The sequence below is a fragment of the Cherax quadricarinatus genome, unplaced genomic scaffold (genome assembly GCF_038502225.1).
Source record: "Cherax quadricarinatus isolate ZL_2023a unplaced genomic scaffold, ASM3850222v1 Contig3231, whole genome shotgun sequence".
NCBI lineage: Eukaryota > Metazoa > Arthropoda > Malacostraca > Decapoda > Parastacidae > Cherax > Cherax quadricarinatus.
Genome location: NW_027198257.1, coordinates 14555 through 32903, shown reverse-complemented (window position 1 = coordinate 32903; position 18349 = coordinate 14555). Strand labels below are relative to the sequence as shown.

The 18349-nt window shown below is 36.1% G+C and overlaps 1 protein-coding gene across 1 annotated transcript in view; it reads right to left on the bottom strand.

Moving 5' to 3' along the window:
- Window positions 1-2206: 2206 nt before the first annotated feature.
- Window positions 2207-18349, bottom strand: part of LOC138850916 (LIM and senescent cell antigen-like-containing domain protein 1) — a gene marked incomplete at its 5' end in the record, with an annotated part of 28527 nt that continues 12384 nt past the window's right edge. Inside the window, 3 exon segments of the mRNA XM_070081583.1 lie at window positions 2207-13123; window positions 15914-16020; window positions 16849-17107. Of these exon segments, the coding sequence (XP_069937684.1) occupies window positions 13025-13123; window positions 15914-16020; window positions 16849-17107 (465 nt within the window).

Genomic DNA, 18349 nt, shown 5'->3' with positions numbered 1-18349 from the left:
TACCCCCCTGGGAAGTTCCAGCTGTTCGAGTCTGTTCTTTCTCCCTCCCTTGCTCGAAAGCCCAACTGTCTACGGTCGCTTCCCGCTCTCTTTTTCTTGACCACTTTCACTCTCATTCTCATGCCATTGCTGTGTACACAGATGGCTCTAAGTCTTCTGACGGCGTAGGATTCGCAGCAGTGTTTCCGGACAGCGTCGTACAAGGGCATTTACTATCTTCAGCTAGTATTTTTACTGCTGAATTATATGCCATCCTTACAGCACTTATCCGTATTGCATCTATGCCTGTGTCATCATTTGTGGTTGTCTCAGACTCCCTTAGTGCTTTACAGGCTATACAAAAATTTGATACACCTCACCCCTTAGTCCTCCGTATCCAACTTTGGCTACGCCGCATCTTTACTAAGCATAAAGATATTGTTTTTTGTTGGGTCCCTGGTCATGTTGACGTACAGGGCAATGAACAGGCAGACACTGCTGCGCGGTCAGCAGTACATGACCTACCAGTTTCTTATAGAGGTATTCCATGTACGGACTATTTTGCTGTAATATCTTCCCACCTTCACACCCGTTGGCAACAACGTTGGTCTACTATGCTCGGCAACAAACTTCAGTCTATTAAACCGAGTATAGGTTACTGGCCGTCTTCTTATCACCAGTGTCGAGGTTGGGAGACTACTCTCTCCCGTCTTCGCATTGGCCATACTCGTCTTACTCATGGATATCTCATGGAGAGGCGTCTTGCTCCTCTCTGTGAGAATTGCCAAGCTCCATTATCAGTCAGCCATTCTGTTGGACTGCCCACTTTATCAACGAGCACGCAGAATTTACCTCTGTCGTCGTCTTCGCCCCGCTGCTCTCTCTTTACCTTCCCTTCTCGCTGATGGACCCACCTTTCATCCGGACTCTCTCATTGACTTTTTGACAACGACTGACTTACTCCACAAATTTTGATACTTTCAGCCCTTTCTACTTGTATCTCTTGCTACCCTCTACCCCCGTACTATCCCCTGCCCCGCTGTTTTCTGTACCCTGCTGATCATCCCCCCTCCCTTCTGCCATCCAATTCCCTTGCTTCCTTCCCTACCCTGCAGCGCTGTATAGCCCTTGTGGCTTAGCGCTTCTTTTTGATTATAATAATAATAATAATATAATCACGGGGAAGTGCTAAACTCGTAGGATTATACAGCACATGTGAGGGGGGCATTGAAGGTATTCAGGCTCAACTCAGGGAACTGGAGCACAGATCCAATTCCCTAGATCAAGAGCCCCTCACCAGCATCAATTAACCTCCCTTGAGGGGGGGGGGGGACCAATGAGAAATGCATTCTGGAAAGAGGCTGCTAGTAGGTGGCAGTCAGCATCTGCACAAGCTATAGTGATCAGCATAAATTGATGACCAATTATTAGATGGCTAATCATATAAACGAAGGAATGTATTTAGAAGCATACCTAATCATTAAAATTGCTTCTGACCTAATCATATTATTTTATTTATTCTACTGAATGTGTATATTAATGTTGATCATCCACTGCCAGTATTTTTTGTTAAATATTTACTTGTTGATCATCACCATTATTATTACAATCAAAACCAAGCATTAAATCCACAAGGATCATCTAGTGCTACAGGGTGGGATACGCTAAAGATGAAATGCGTACAAATCAGAGACCAGTGAGGGGTCAGGAGTATGCAAGAGGCAGAATTAACAATAGTGGAGAGCATTGAAAGTTTTGAGAATAATAATCAAAGTTGGTGTAATAAACCAGTTGTTGACAAAATGTCAGAGGGAGTCTGCATCAAAGGTGGGGCTGTTCATCATCCCTATACAGCCTCTCCTCACTTAACGACAGTTTCGTTCCTAAGACCACGTCGGTAAACGAATTCGTCACTAAGTGAGCAGCATACTATAATGGTAGTGGGTTTGTGTCAGCCATCTTTGATATTACTTTAATGTCACCTTTGTGCCTTTTATAACATATATCTAGTATATTTTTAAATGTTTATACATGTACCGAGTATTGTAAAAAAAAAAAGAAGAGGAAATTAACTAATAAACATTATTTAGGTATGCATACCGATCAGAGGGCCCATCATAAGTCCAAGTTGTCGGTAAACAAGTACGTCGCTAAGTGAGGAGAGGCTGTATTATATACTCTAGTACATTCCTAGAATTATGGATAAAAGGAGGTAATGAAACACCAATACAATGTCAATTTATTGCACTTTGGTGAAAAAGCATACAAAGCAACCAATCAGGAAGCACTGTTAACCACAGTCTGTCATAAAAATTTCACAGCACCACCCTAACTATTTGTGCTTTTCTTACACAGAAGTGCATCACCACCGTTTTCCGTCGAAATCTGTTATCTGCAGGCAACTGTTTGGTAAGAAAACTACAGCTGTGAGATGGTGAATAAAACACACACTTGGCAGAGCAAGCTTTATTGGAATAACATTTTTAATTTGTGATCTCTATAAGTTGCATTGTGCCTGCCAATAAAAACTTGTCCTGTAAAGTGAAGATATCCATCAACAGTGTCAGCAACACTATTTAGATATTTCAGTTGTGTAAACTATGAGGAATGTACAGGCATTTCTTGTGACAAATTTGGTAGTGCTGTCAATGAGACAACCTTTACTGTGGAGGAAAACAATCAAATCTATTTAGCAATAAAGTTAAGATATATTAATGCTGCAAATTTTGTAAATGCATATAAATTATTGTACAACAAAAATACGTAAACCGTTGATATAACAAACTAATGGGGAGCAAGTGGCCATTAATAGCAATTGTGGTGGAAAAAGCCTGTTTTGTCCTGACAGTACAATAACAATATAGACAACTCTGTAAGCAAAGAACTTTGTCCTTTTTGCATTGACTGATTCGGTTGATTTAGTTATGTATTTCCATAGTCCATTACATAGACCATTTACAGCAAGGGTTTACTATTAGTGAAGAACATATCAATGTGATGCCATAATATCAGAATTCAAATAGTGTACATTATACAATAAAGGTCATGTTACCTAGACCCCACTCAACCAAAGTTAAGCTGAATAGCACAAAAGGTGAAGTTATTTCCACCAAACGCATTACTCTGAGAGTTTTCTAAACTCGAATTTAAATTATGAATTGGTTATTTTATCTCTGAAATTCTTAAAACCAGGTTTTGCCTAGTCCAAAATAGCACCAGGACTTGCACACAGTCAATCATTTAAGTTCGTGACCTGAGGGACTTGTGCACAGTGAGATTTATTTTATCTGACCACCTGGCAAGTCAGATTTATTCTTTCAAACCTTGGAGGGGAAGGGGCTTCCTTTCCTTAGATACTTTGACTAGTCAGAGCTGGTTATTGGATAATTAATGACTGCAAAAAATAGAATAACAAGGGGAAAAACTGCATAATCAAACAAAAAGCATGAAACCATACATTACATTGAAAAGGGAAATGTTAAAGCTGTAAAGGTCACACAAAACTTCCCTACTCGCCTACCTGAAATCTGACTGGTAATTTTTGCTTTATTCACGTTTAATATAAAAGTTTAGATTTTTACACGAGTAATTTGTAGGTAACTTAACGTTGGAGAACCCAATATAATAAAACACTGACAAAGCACTGGGGACCTAGTACATTTGAAGAAAAAAATTGAACAACAGGATCTTTACTGTATTAAAAATTATAGCACTATAAAAGATGAATTCCAATTTCTTTGTTTACTCATAAAAATCCACTAAACATGTAGGACCATCCTAATACAAAAAGCTAAGCATACTGTACTAGTGACAAAAATTTAAATTTAATTACTCAGCATGAACAATGTACTTCCTCATGCACACTCAGCTAACACTTAAAATAAGCATTGCAGTGTATTCTTACAAAGCCATAACAAGTACTTTAAGATCTAAGTAAAAATTACAATACTGTATCGTTTTTACAATAAGCAAAATATGCGATATGTAAATACTGGCATAATTGTAATTGGGAAATTCAGAGGTTTCATGAACTTGTTATATCTTTGTTGATCTTTAAATAATAAATAGAATCGTTTCAAAACCTGTGCATTAAGCTTTGCCTTTAGTTTGTGGAAGAACCTTGTTTTTTACCTAGCTCTTGCATATTTTTTTTTTAATGTTTAAGGCATCAGAAAGGCACTAAATAAGCACACAGTGTTTATTTAAAAAATACACTTTTAAGTATTAAATTTAAATATAATACAAAGAGAGGAATATGTAGGGTATTTTAAGAAGTGGTTTGTAAATAGAACCACAAAAATATGACATTTGGTTTTATTAAATAAATATTCAGTTTTCATTAAATCCTCTCTTTGAGACACTTATCTAAAACTATTATTAATTCTAAAGCTAACAGTTTATTTCACAGTATTGCAAATATATCTATTGAAAATTAAATTCATAGACTCCTATTGAGTTAAAAATGCTACTTGGACTTCAAGAAAACCACATTTCATGGCCTTTATTTTTGTGCAGCTCTTAATTACTACGAATCGCACAAAACATTATATGACACTTTCTAAAGTTGAATGAAGTACCATTAAATAAGTTATACTAAGAAATGTATAATACATTGTCACATATTAACTGGAAATTATCTTACAAACCAATGACATCTTACTGTATTATTACAATCTATTTAGCACAGGATTAGCACCCAAGTATTCAGCAGCAACATTTTACTGACTTTGCACAATAATAGTGCAAGTCCTACAGAGGTCAAGTGGTGGACTGTTGCAATGTGCAGCTCTCAACCAAGCTGCAGTCTTATCTGTTACATATGTAACATTTAAGGATCAGAAATCTGAAGCATGAATATTAAGTAATTTCTTCCGGAATTATGTTTAAATTTGGAATTCCAGTCGTCCACATGTAAATGCAATTCCTACTGTGCTAGAGTAGCATAATTAATATGGAACAATTGACATCTGCCTGAAGGAAGACAGCTAATAATATGCAAACTTTATTCACAAAGCACTCAGCAGTATACAATTAAACGGGAGAACGAAACTAACTAACAAGTAGCCACTTGTCATCCCTACTAACAATACATTATAGCAATTATGCAAGTACAACACATATTAGTACATTAACAAGTAATAAGGACAGTGCATGTTTCATTTACACAGTTAACCTATTTCAACTTTAAAGAAATTATACACAGCATACAGCTGTGACAAGAATGCACTGGTGAGAGATTCAAAGCTATAAAACTATCAGTAACACTTTAAACATATTAAGACTAAATACTGTTATAACTACACTACTATTGGCACCTCCATGTACTACTAGACATGGGAAAATAGTTTTCAGAAAATGTTTTTCATTCATACCTAGTGATGAAGATTAATTACAGAAATGTACACGATAAATGTAGCTTACTGTCCGTCACAAAATAATGATAATTAAAGATTAGTGATACACATTATATAATACAATCGAGCAAAAATAAATCATATTCCAAGTACAGGCCATGCTTTACATACTAATATGTATGAAAGGGATTATGCGATATTTAACTAAAACCAAAAAAATGCATTCTTGGTCAACTACAGACTTGATATTTTTTTACAAATCACCAGCATAAAATGAGTTAAAATGCAAAGCTTCATTTAATAATGACTCGTCAAAATTATCTTAAAGCGTCGTTAATGAGGATATACTGTATAGTAATGTACAAATATTTAAATTTCCAGGGTTCAACTAAGACTCGATTCCTGGTAGTAGTTTGAGTCGATGAAAAGAAGGGTCATCTGAAATTAATTTCTTAATAAATTTGCACAGTCTTGGCCCCTCAAAACCTAGGCCATGTACATCTAATGTGCTACTTAATTCCTTATTAAAAAAAATTTTTTTATAAGACATTAAATTGCTGTACAACAGTCAGCTGTTTACCTAATTCCTACAGCATAAAATAAAAAAGGTTAAAACGTACACCAAATGAATGAAGTTAATGTTCTCTTAGTTACTACAACAGCCAATGGTAAATATTTTTTTTTTTACTTGACTCGCATGCAAGGATTTAGTGTAAAATATAAACTAAATGAATTTTAAATTTAAAAATATATACGTCTAATATCTGATCTACATATTAGCAGGAAGAACTTTTCAAATCTGACAAAAACAAAGATCCCACTAGCTTCTACTATATACACTGTATTTACTATTATATTTCACTATCCTAATTAATTTTTTAAATGTATGACTTCAGTATATCACTGGTAAGTTAGGTATAGTACCAAAGAACTAAGTATCAGACCCTCTGCATTAATTTCACATTTTTTTTTTTTTTTAAGCAAGAAAAAGTATGCAGCAAGAGTGACAAACGATAACAGACTATGCGAGAGTTAACACTTAATGGCATTCACCAATACTTCATTGGATTACACTTAAAACTGTATGATAATGTAAGAAATAAAATACTTGCCTAAGGACTAACTTGTATAGTAATGATCCTTCTATTCAGTGTTACTAAGGTTGAGTCAGTATCATCAGGACAGGGTCTATGACACTAAGTAATGAACAGCAAGCCTTGTAAATTTTTACAGAGGTATAAACAAAAATTCATTGTTTCAGTAGAGGACTATATCTTCAAAAATCTAGCTGTATAGCCCTTGTGGCTTAGCGCTTCTTTTTGATTATAATAATAATTCAAAAATCTAACTGCTGTCTGAACATGAGATTCTTGATTTTCTGCATTACACAGATTCAAATCCTGAAATACCTGAAAGAAAATTATATACATGTACTAAAGTAACAGATGGGGTTGTAAGAGAAGTGAATGCTCGGTTGTTGGCAAGAGGTGTGGGGTTAAAAGATAAAGAATCTAACGCAAAGTGGGAGTTGTCACAGTTGCTCTTTGCTGATGACACTGTGCTTTTGGGAGATTCTGAAAAGAAGTTGCAGAGGTTGGTGGATGAGTTTGGTAGGGTATGTAAAAGAAGAAAATTAAAAGTGAATACAGGAAAGAGCAAGGTGATGAGGATAAAAAAAAAATTAGGTAACGAAAGATTGGATATCAGATTGGAGGGAGAGAGTATGGAGGAGGTGAATGTATTCAGATATTTAGGAGTGGACATTTCAGCAGATGGGTCTATGAAGGATGAGGTGAATCACAGAGTTGATGAGGGAAAAATAGGTGAGTGGTGCATTGAGGAGTCTGTGGAGACAAAGAACTTTGTCTATGAAAGCAAAGAGGTAAATGTATGAGAGTACAGTTATAACAACACTCTTATATGGGTGCAAAGCATGGGTGGTGAATGCTGCAACAAGGAGAAGGCTGGAGGTAGTGATGTCATGTCTGAGGGTAATGTGTAGTGTGAATATAATGCACAGAATTCATAGTTTGGAAATTAGGAGGTGCGGGATTACCAAAACTATTATCCAAAGGGCTGAGGAGAGGTTGAGGTGGTTAGGACATGTAGAGAGGGTAGAACAAAATAAAATGACTTCGAGTGTATAAATCTGTAGTGGAGGGAAGGCAGGGTAGAGGTCAACCTAAGATAGGTTGGAGGGAGGGGGTAAAGGTTGTTTTGTGCGAGAGAGGCTTGGACTTCCAGCAAGCATGCATGAGTGTTAGATAGGAGCGAATGGAAACAAGTTGTTTTTAGGACTTGACATACTGTTGGAGTGTGAGTAGGGTAATATTTATGAAGGGATTCTAGGAAACCGGCAGGTCGGATTCGAGTCCTGGAGATGGGAAGTACAGTGCCTGCATTCTGAAGGAGAGGTGTTAATGTTGCAGTTTTATAACTGTAGTGTAAGTGTGCCTCTGGCAAGGCAGTGATGGAGTGAATGATGGGCCACCCTACCTTGGTGGGAAAAGGCCTGTATGTTAAAATAAAATGTTTGTCATACTCTTTTCATATTAAATATATATTTTATTGCAAACAAAAAAACTAGTGAATGTGTTAGAATGTGTTCAATTATAGATTACAAAATGTGTAGCATATAGTAGCATGAATTTTTATAATAATAGTGGCATGGAAAAAAAATTGGTTATCAGAGAATGCAAAGAAAACTTAATAAAATATACAATGAGACACTAGTTAGAAGACAACCAAGGGATGTACAGTACTATATCCCAGTTCCTTCCTATAGTTACATAACTGTCCTAAGAAACATGATACCTGAAAGTCCCCCAAATGCATGGTTGAAGGTTACTGTATTTGTACAATACCACTTTTATACAATTTTTATCTGATGTTTATACATTATTCAGATGCCAAGAAATTGGTATGTAAATTCTTAAGCTGGAGCTTGATTAAAAAAAAAAAGTCTAGGATACCTTCAACCACAGATTAATCCTGCTAACAAGTGTGACAGGTATAACATTTGAAAAGAAAAAAGATAATCATATACTAGAGTAATAATATAATAGTTGAACACTATGGTATGGTATACCCGTGTACAGAACAGGAACTCCTTGACTTACTGAGGTCTAACACGCTTGAGACCAATCCCAGGCTACAGCCCAAAATAGTCTGCTAAATCTAGGTTTTTATCAAGATGCAGGAACTTGTTTACTGCTACGTTAACAGGGGCAGTGGGTGTAGAGAGATTTGTGTGTATGTCTTACCAAGGATTCAAGCCTAAGTCCTATCAATCAGTTATGAGTTGGCTGCTGTGACCACTATACTACAGGTTTCAGGTTAGCCAACTCATATGCTGTATGTCAAACTTTTAGCTGTTATGAGAGTCACAAAGCTAGGACAAGAACAGACATGCTGAGTGTATAAACTGTTAGAGTTAAAAAAAAAAAACTGTGCTAATTCTTCCTACCTGATTACTCTACAAATTATAAACAAAATGAGTAAAATACAAGGAAATGTATAAGAACATTTTATGCAAGAAACACAAGAGTGCTAGGAAGAAAAATCAATCAACATCAACCAGTAGGGTAGCAAAAGGATTGGTGCTTGTACTGATAATTTATAGACAATATTTAGTGGAGATATTGGGAGTAGAAAATGTGGCATGGGATTACCAACCAGTCCCCTTTAGCTACTAGATCACACAGAATTACAAGGCTTCCCTAAAGTAATTTGCTAGAGAAATTAACAATTACATAAATATATTTCTGGATTATGCAATAATTGCAAGCATAATGAACTATTAAAAAGACAGCCTACAAATTTGGACAACTACATAATGGATGATGGATTTCAAAGTGGATGAATGTGTCAACAGGTACCAAGAAAATAATAAACTGTAATGAGTGTTTCTTTTTCAGGTCACCCTGCCTTGGTGGGAGTTGGCCAGCATGAAAATAAAACTTAAGAATGTCTGATAAGAGATACTGGCATTATACACAACACTAAAAGATCAAATAAATTCAAATGTTTAAAAATTATATACTCCAACAGCTAATTTTAAGAGATCATTTATATAAATAAAGAAAATTTACAAATTAAACCAATATTAAAATGTGAAGTTTTCATATGATGGCCACAATATGAGACGAGAAAAATATAAAAGCTAAGAGCTGTGATTGCACAATAAATTCAAGGATTAAGCTAGGAAGAATGACTAAAAAATAACTGTTCATTAAAAAATGGATGGGGAAGAGAGATGACACTTTCTAATTTTTTTTGTACCTTCTCAAATTTGAGTAAACTTGTTAGAATTAACTACAGGAATGACAGCATAGTGGAAGATGTGTAAAAATACCTGCATTATTTCTTTAAAAAACAAATGAAAACAGAAAATGGGCATTTGTTAAACACTGCAAGTTTTCCAAAACTAAAAGCAATAGTGTTACTAAAATAAAAACGGTTTATTTAAAATAGGATTTCTACAATAGATTTAATGCTATCTTCAGTGTATCATCCTGATCATTATCATGACCATAATAAAAATAATCCTTACCAATTAACCCTTTGAGGGTCGACAGGCCCTCTCCGAAACTCGTTCTCAGGGTCGGCCAAATTTAAAAAAAAAAAATTATTTTCTCTTATGAAAAGATAGAGAATCTTTTCCCGATCATAAAGACACCAAAAGTTTGAAATTTGATAGAAAACTTACGGAATTATGCTCTCGCAAAGTTAGTGGTCTCGGCGATGTTTACGCATCGGCGATTTTGCCCACTTTGAGCCCCATTTTCGGCCAATTTCACTGTACTAGTCGACAAAAAACATGAATATTTCGCTAGAACTCCATTTTTTCTATCGAATGGGTGCAAGAAACCACCCATTTATAAATTCAACTATCCAGTACAGTGGTCAGAATTTAGCAATTTTGCCAATTTCACACAAATTTCAAAAGATGCCAATTTCCGAATAGAGTCCAGAATAAACAAGAAAGACATTCCTGGCACTAAAATGACATTTCCTCTAGTCATTAGTCACGTCTCAAGGCGCCTCTTATATTCTTTTGCTTTCCACTTTGAATTTTTATTCTCACAAAAAATATAAGATTTACTGTTATGCAGACTACTGCATTAGTGTAAAAAATGGTATAAATATTATTTGTGCACTTGTGAAAGAATATTAGACTCACCAGTTGACGTGTATTGCACGCTTGGCACGATTTGTTTACTTTTGAAGTTTGGTAAAAATCGAACATATCTGCTACTTTGAGCTCAATTTCAAGGCACCTTTCATTGTAAAACCAGTCAAAATCATCTCAATTTCTGTAATATGTCTTCCATTCTATAAAATGAGACCAAGAAAACTAGAATACAACAATAAATACCATACGAAAATACACTGCAAAGTCGCTGATTTATTAAAAAAATGGTCAAAGTTTTTTTTTTCTCATTATGCACTGTGTGCTGCAGGATTTTTTTTTAGACTGTGCACACTGACTACATAGACCCATTCTTTCATATGAAGGCCTATCAGCTTTCTCCCACTAGATTTGAGGCCGCTAGAATTTGAGTACTAGTACGTCAAAAACCCCTACGCGTAAGACGTACTAGTACGACCAAAACCCTCAAAGGGTTAATAAGACCTCCTAAATTTAAGCAAAATTTCATAGTAATATAACAAAGAAAAAAAATTACACTGACATTCCTACTAGCATTTTCAAGTTGTATTTAATCCACCAAAGAAAAAAAAAAAAAAAAAAAAAAAAAAAAAAAAAAAAAAAAAGAATGTGGGAGGGAAGGGGACACAAAAAGTCTCTCTCTAGAAGGAATGCCCAATAAAAATATTGGGTTTCATACAGTACATTATTTGTTTAAAGTAGGGACCTGATAACAGCAAAGCAAGAGTTCTGGACAGATCCAGTGTACATGTCATGATATTACAAGTGAATTTTTCAAGTTAATGTAGAATGAAAAATGAAAAACCGAATGTGATATCCGAACACTGTGTGTGTTATCACTTCTGGAAAGCTTAATATGAATAAATATGAAGTAATTATGGTTATAGTATAAGAAAATAGGCACTAAATCCATAGGGGTCATACAGCAACTGAGAAATGGGAGGTCATCAGTTCTGATCCAAGACAGGTAATGACATTTGTGCCTTTCACAAGGAGTGATCCAAAGACAGGGAAAGGTAGCTCTAATTCCTAAGATCAAGAGCCTTCCACTAGCATCAAGGCAGCCTTCCTTGAAAGGATTGCAAGAATAAGTAAAAATATAGATCATGTTATGATGAGAAAGATGGATGATGGAAGACATGGATGGAAGTACCACCTTATTAAAAAGATCTTCAATGTTATTATGGCACATTATATTCATGATGAAGTGCTAAACCCATAAGGGTCATATAACACCAAATAAGGTTAGATCCAGTGAGGAAGAGGGTAGCTTCAAGTCCTTGGGTCATGAACCTTTTACCAGCATCAAAGGACCTCATTTCTAAAGATTATGGAGCATAAAGATTGAATAAGCCAACCTTACTGTGCTGTGAGAAGACACCAAATATTAAAAATATACATAAAAACTTCTGGTCATAACACTTAAGCTCCAACATTTCATAAATAATTCATTAGAGACTCCTAGAATGACATGGTACATGGCCAAAAAGTATGAAAACAGACAAACTGCAAAACAACCCCATAATAGAACAATATTTACTCTATGTAGAGTTCAAGTCAAGACATAATAAAGCTCTATACCAGGGGTGGGGAACCTGCAGCCTTCTAAAGCATTAATGCAGCCTTATGAATGAATTGTTTTTCTTGAAGTTATTATAAAATAATTAACTTTTTACAAAATAGCACATTTTGCAGTATAAACAAAATTTCTTGAATGCAGCCTTATTACATCACAGCTAACTTTATTGCTGCCTTCAACATAAAAAGGTTCCTCACCTCTGCAAATATATGCCCCAATCTAAGCATTTTCCGTAACTTGTCTGCCTTTGTTAACCCTTAAACTGTCCAAACGTAGATCTACGTTCATGTCCGTAGTGCTCCGAACATAGATTTACGTTTTTTTTTTACATTTGAAAGCATGTAAAAAAAAGGATAGATGTACGTTCAGAGCGCTACGCACGTGAACGTAGATCTATGTTTGGACAGTTTAAGGGTTAAAGATGCCATCTTGTGCGTATAATGAGTCTTCACACAGTTCATGCATATACAATATATCTGCTAATGAGTTCTGTATAATAACTTTACAAGCAAAAGCAAACAACCAATGAGAAATATTTGTGAATAAAAAAGTAAATTAAAATTTTACTAATCTATTTATGTACCAAACCTGGTAATCTAAACCCAAAGTTACTTGCATCCCTCGGGCAAAAGAATATGAAATTTAATATTCTATGATTTAGGGACAAATAAGCAAGTTATTTTGAATTAGATACGATTTACATTATTATTGTTACAAGAAAAAGCTACATGCAAACAGGACACCATGTGGTGTATGGCATGTATTGAGAAGACGTTTTGCATACAGGAGACTTCACCAATAAAGTCCTTGGGGATGAAACTTCTCAATAAATGTCATAAACTGCACATTGTCTTATTCACATACTTGCTGGTATATTTAACCACTGATATACAAAGAAAAGCTGGTAGATTTCAACATCAAGTAGTCTTCAAAAATTGATACTTATGGTAATGGTTTGCCACCACGGGCTTGGATCTCGTGTTGTTTCTTGAGGCGTTTCTTTAACTCCTGTGGGAACTTCTCATAGCACTTCTTGCATATCTGTAAAACAAAAATGAAAACTTAAGCATCAAAATCAATGGAACACTGTATGTTAGTTAAAACTGAATGTATTAATGTATAGTATATTGTACAATACACGTGTATGGCTAGATACAAATATGCCAGTTGTTTACCTGGAGAGAGTTCCGGGGGTCAACGCCCCCGCGGCCCGGTCTGTCACCAGGCCTCCTGGTGGATCAGAGCCTGATCAACCAGGCTGTTGCTGCTGGCTGCACGCAAACCAACGTACGAGCCACAGCCCGGCTGATCAGGAACTGACTTTAGGTGCTTGTCCAGTGCCAGCTTGAAGACTGCCAGGGGTCTGTTGGTAATCCCCCTTATGTGTGCTGGGAGGCAGTTGAACAGTCTCGGGCCCCTGACACTTATTGTATGGTCTCTTAACGTGCTAGTGACACACCTGCTTTTCATTGGGGGATGGTGCATCGTCTGCCAAGTCTTTTGCTTTCGTAGTGAGTGATTTTCGTGTGCAAGTTCGGTACTAGTCCCTCTAGGATTTTCCAGGTGTATATAATCATGTATCTCTCCCTCCTGCGTTCCAGGGAATACAGGTTTAGGAACCTCAAGCGCTCCCAGTAATTGAGGTGTTTTATCTCCGTTATGCGCGCCGTGAAAGTTCTCTGTACATTTTCTAGGTCGGCAATTTCACCTGCCTTGCAAGGTGCTGTTAGTGTGCAGCAATATTCCAGCCTAGATAGAACAAGTGACCTGAAGAGTGTCATCATGGGCTTGGCCTCCCTAGTTTTGAAGGTTCTCATTATCCACCCTGTCATTTTTCTAGCAGATGCGATTGATACAATGTTATGGTCCTTGAAGGTGAGATCCTCCGACATGATCACTCCCAGGTCTTTGACGTTGGTGTTTCGCTCTATTTTGTGGCCAGAATTTGTTTTGTAGCTTAAATTAACATGTATTAAAATGGGATGTCTATATAGAACAGTAAACTCACAATGATCGATCAACAGAGAAGAACTGGAGGCTAGTAATAGCAATTGGATAGAGCTGGGTCTGTTTTGCTGTGATAGTTACAAAACTTCATACAAACAGACTTAGCTGTTTCTAAGCCAACTCAATCAAAAGATTTTGTTCCACATTTCCAGAGTTTGTTAAATTGAGGTGTTGACTGTATGTGCACTAATGACACCATATGCATTGGCATTTTTGTCTACATTTAATGTCTGACTGTTAAGAAGGCCATAAAAGTCCCTCAGTAATATGGACTGTCAACAAAAAGTGCTCAGACCTTCACATTTGCATCCAAGACAAATCCATAGCAAGCCTTCTGGCCATACTTGTGATGTACCTATATACCTGTGAACAATATCAAGAGCTTCTCCTATTCTTCCAGACCAACCTGGAACAAAGTCTTTCTTTTGATTGTTTGATCAACCAGGCCATTGCTGTTGGCAACCCACTGGTCTACACAGCCAGGCTGATATGACTGACAGTAGTCTAGTTTCCTCTTAAAGACATCTACACGGCAGAAGGTTGAATAATCTTGAACCACAGATATTGACAGTGTTCACTTCATTGCACTCATGGCACCCTGGCTGTGTTGAGCTGATGACCAGCAAACTTTTAGGGAATTTTCCCAAGATTTTTTCAATGGAAATCCTTGATGCAACCTACTGAATCAATGTCCTGAAGACTGATGTTCAGTAGTAGGCCTTTTAGTGCTTCTTAAGCAGTGGAATACAGTTGCCTAGTTGTCAATAGTAATAAAGTATAATCAGACTAAGCACTAACCTGGAAGGGTTATACAGTGTTGCAGGGAGAGTATTTGTGGTCAAGTACCAGAAGATTCTTCAGGATAGTAGCCTAATGACTGTGTCAGCATAATGTACAATTATGGATAATTATGCTTTCATGTGCATTCAAAAGTCATGGATGGTTCACAATGTACAGACAGGTACAAGGAAATCTAGAATATGTAGCACTGAAGGATCATCACTAGTCATTATGGAGAAATCTTCTCTCTACCTGAGAGTACTGTTAATGTATACAGTACTTTAAATGAGACAATACTTGTAACATAACTTGATATGAAACAATGATCAAGTTAAATAAAATTACCATCCTGTTTTCTATGCATCTTTTTTTAACACTCCAGACATATCTACTGAGATAAGGTGGCCTGACAAAGAAGAAAATACTTTCACTGTCACTCACTCAATCACTGTCTTGCCAGAAGTGCACTGATATTACAATTCAGATGACCTTTCAAACTACATCCCCACCCCTCCTTCAGAGTGCTGACACTGTACTTTCCACCTCCAGAACTCCAGTCTGGCTAACTGGTTTCCCTGAATCCCTTCATTAGATAGTAGGATGGTAGACAGCAACCACCCAGGGAGGTACTACCATTCTGCCAACTGAGTGTGAAACTGAAACCTGTAATTGTTTTACACAATGGCAGGATTGCTGTTGTCTTTTCTTTCCGAGTCATAAACACGTAAAATGACGGGTACATCCTGCTACATCTACATACATCTAATTCATACATGTAATTGTGCATGTACATGTATGTGTACTCACACTTATCTTGGTTTTATTCTAATCTCTTAACAGTTCTTGTTCTTATAGTGTTTCATCTCCATAGAGAAGTGGGTGAAAATTCCTTCTCCATAACCCATGTGTGTCGTAAAAACGAGATGAATGCCGGAAGAATGCTAGTGACTGCTTCTGTATAAATTACTATAAGGGTAAAGGAGAAAATTTTATGCAAAAATTATGTAGTGGAAATACCGTATGAAAAGTATAACTATTACTTACTGGTTTTTGGTCAAACTCAAAGAACTTAGTTTTCTGTGTCATTTTAATGTCACAAACTGCACAGGCAAAGTGATGAATGCACCAAGCTTTGTTCAAGGCCATCACCACTGAAAGAAAAAAAAATACTCTAAAATAAGGAAGGGTAGCTTTGGAATACAAGAAAAATATCAACTACACTGTACAAAAGATACATTTTCTTACACTACTTTTAAGGATGAGATATGAAGTGTCAAACAAAAATGCAAAAGATATATTCAAGGAAAGGTGTAGACCTCCAAGGTCCATGGAAGTTGAGAATTTTGGGCATGTTTCCCAGGCCTAAACTACCAACCTTCACATACAATCATACAAATATATTAAATGGACATTTAAGACAATGTATACTTAAAATAATGAAAAGTTTATAATGTACTATGTTAAGCCTACTATGTATCATGTTAATCCTCAAAAAAATAATATGGAAAACCTCTGATTCCAATCCATACATATTTCCAATGAAGATACTGTGATTTATTAGCCACCAAACTTTGTGGGTGATTACCTCAACTATCTGTGGAGAGTGCCCCTGTTACTTAGGGTACCTTGTATTGTACAGCTTTTCTACAACTCTCAAATGCTGAACTACCAAGTTTGAGCAAGATTTTAAGTTGGGCTCAGTGTGGTCTGCAAGAATAAAAGCTAAAAATATGACACTAAATTTCAGATGTTTTATGATAAGTGATTAGGAGATTTAAGAGACTTAACATACGAGGACTTTTCTGCATTAACTTGAATTCAGAACAGAAGAGAGGTATTCTGGCTCTCTTAGCCCAATATACATCTCAAATAATTTGTATGAAATAACTTTAAAATCAACAGCTATCTCCTTCTTTCCCTAAGTCAATGAAAAAACAAAGCTATTCCTACTGGATATACTTAATATTTAAACCACTTACCATCTCCATAAATAACTGCATTGCATACAAAGCATAAATTTCCAAATAGCTCATGATAATGAGTTTCACAATATGCCATGCCTTTTCTTTCATAGTGGCGATTCCCCATGAATGGCTTTTCACACTTGGCACATACAAAGTGCTCCACATGCCAATGTTTACCAAGGGCTGTCACCACTCGCTCTTCTATGGGACGACGACATGCACCACAGATAGGAATACCCATTTTGTCGTGGCAGCGTAAACAATACAACTCATTCTGAAACAAATATCAAATAGCTTAACTTCCTTACTAATGCACTCACATCTGACTCTTCCCTTGGTCCAATCACATTCTTCGTCATTCAAAACATGAAAGTTCAGGCTTGCTCATAATCTACATTCAACACTTTCTCAATCTGCATACCTAAGCTCATATTTAGTATCTTGCCACCTCCCATCTTACAATACAGGTTGAGCATCCCTTATCCAAAGTGCATGGGGCTGGAAGTGTATTTGATTTCTGATTTTTTTTTTTTTTTGATTTTAGAATAAAATGAGATGACTTAGAGATGGGGCCCAAGTCTATACATAAAATCCATATATATTTCATATGCATATATATATTTCATATCCATATATATTTCATATGCCTCGGTGGGAGACGGCCGATTTGTCAAAAAAAAAAAAAATGCAGCTTATACACATAGCCTGAAGGTAGTCTTATGCAATATTTTTAAAATAAAAATAATGATTTTAACAAGAAAAGCAGCACAGGAGTGTCAGAAGAATACCTACATCAGCCATTAACCCTTAAATGGTCCAAATGTATATACAGTGGACCCCCGCATAACGATTACCTCCGAATGCGACCAATTATGTAAGTGTATTTATGTAAGTGCGTTTGTACATGTATGTTTGGGGGTCTGAAATGGACTAATCTGCTTCACAATATTTCTTATGGGAACAAATTCGGTCAGTACTGGCACCTGAACACACTTCTGGAGTGAAAAAATATCGTTAACCAGGGGTCCACTGTATACATTTTTTTCAACATCTGAAAGTATGTAAAAAAATGTAGATCTTTTTTTTTTGTTTTACATTTTAAAACGTGTAAGAAAAACTTTTATCTACATTTTTTTTGTTACATTTGAAATTATGTAAAAAAACGTAGATCTACTTTTGTAGCACTACGAATCTGAACGTCGATTTGTTTGGACCGTTTAACCCTTTGACTGTCGCAACCCTCAATCCTGAGGTGTCTCCTGGTGTCGCAAAATTTAAAAAAAAAAAATTATTTTTTCTTATGAAATGATAGAGAATATTTTCCCGATTGTAAAGACACCAAAAAAACGAAATTTGATGGAAAACTGATGGAATTACGCTCTCGCGAAGTTAGCGACCTCGGCGATATTTACAAATTGGCGATTTCGCCCACTTTGAGCCCTATTTTCGGCTAATTCCATTATTCCAGTCAACCAAACTCATAGCTATTTTTTCAGAACTCCATTTTTTCCATCCA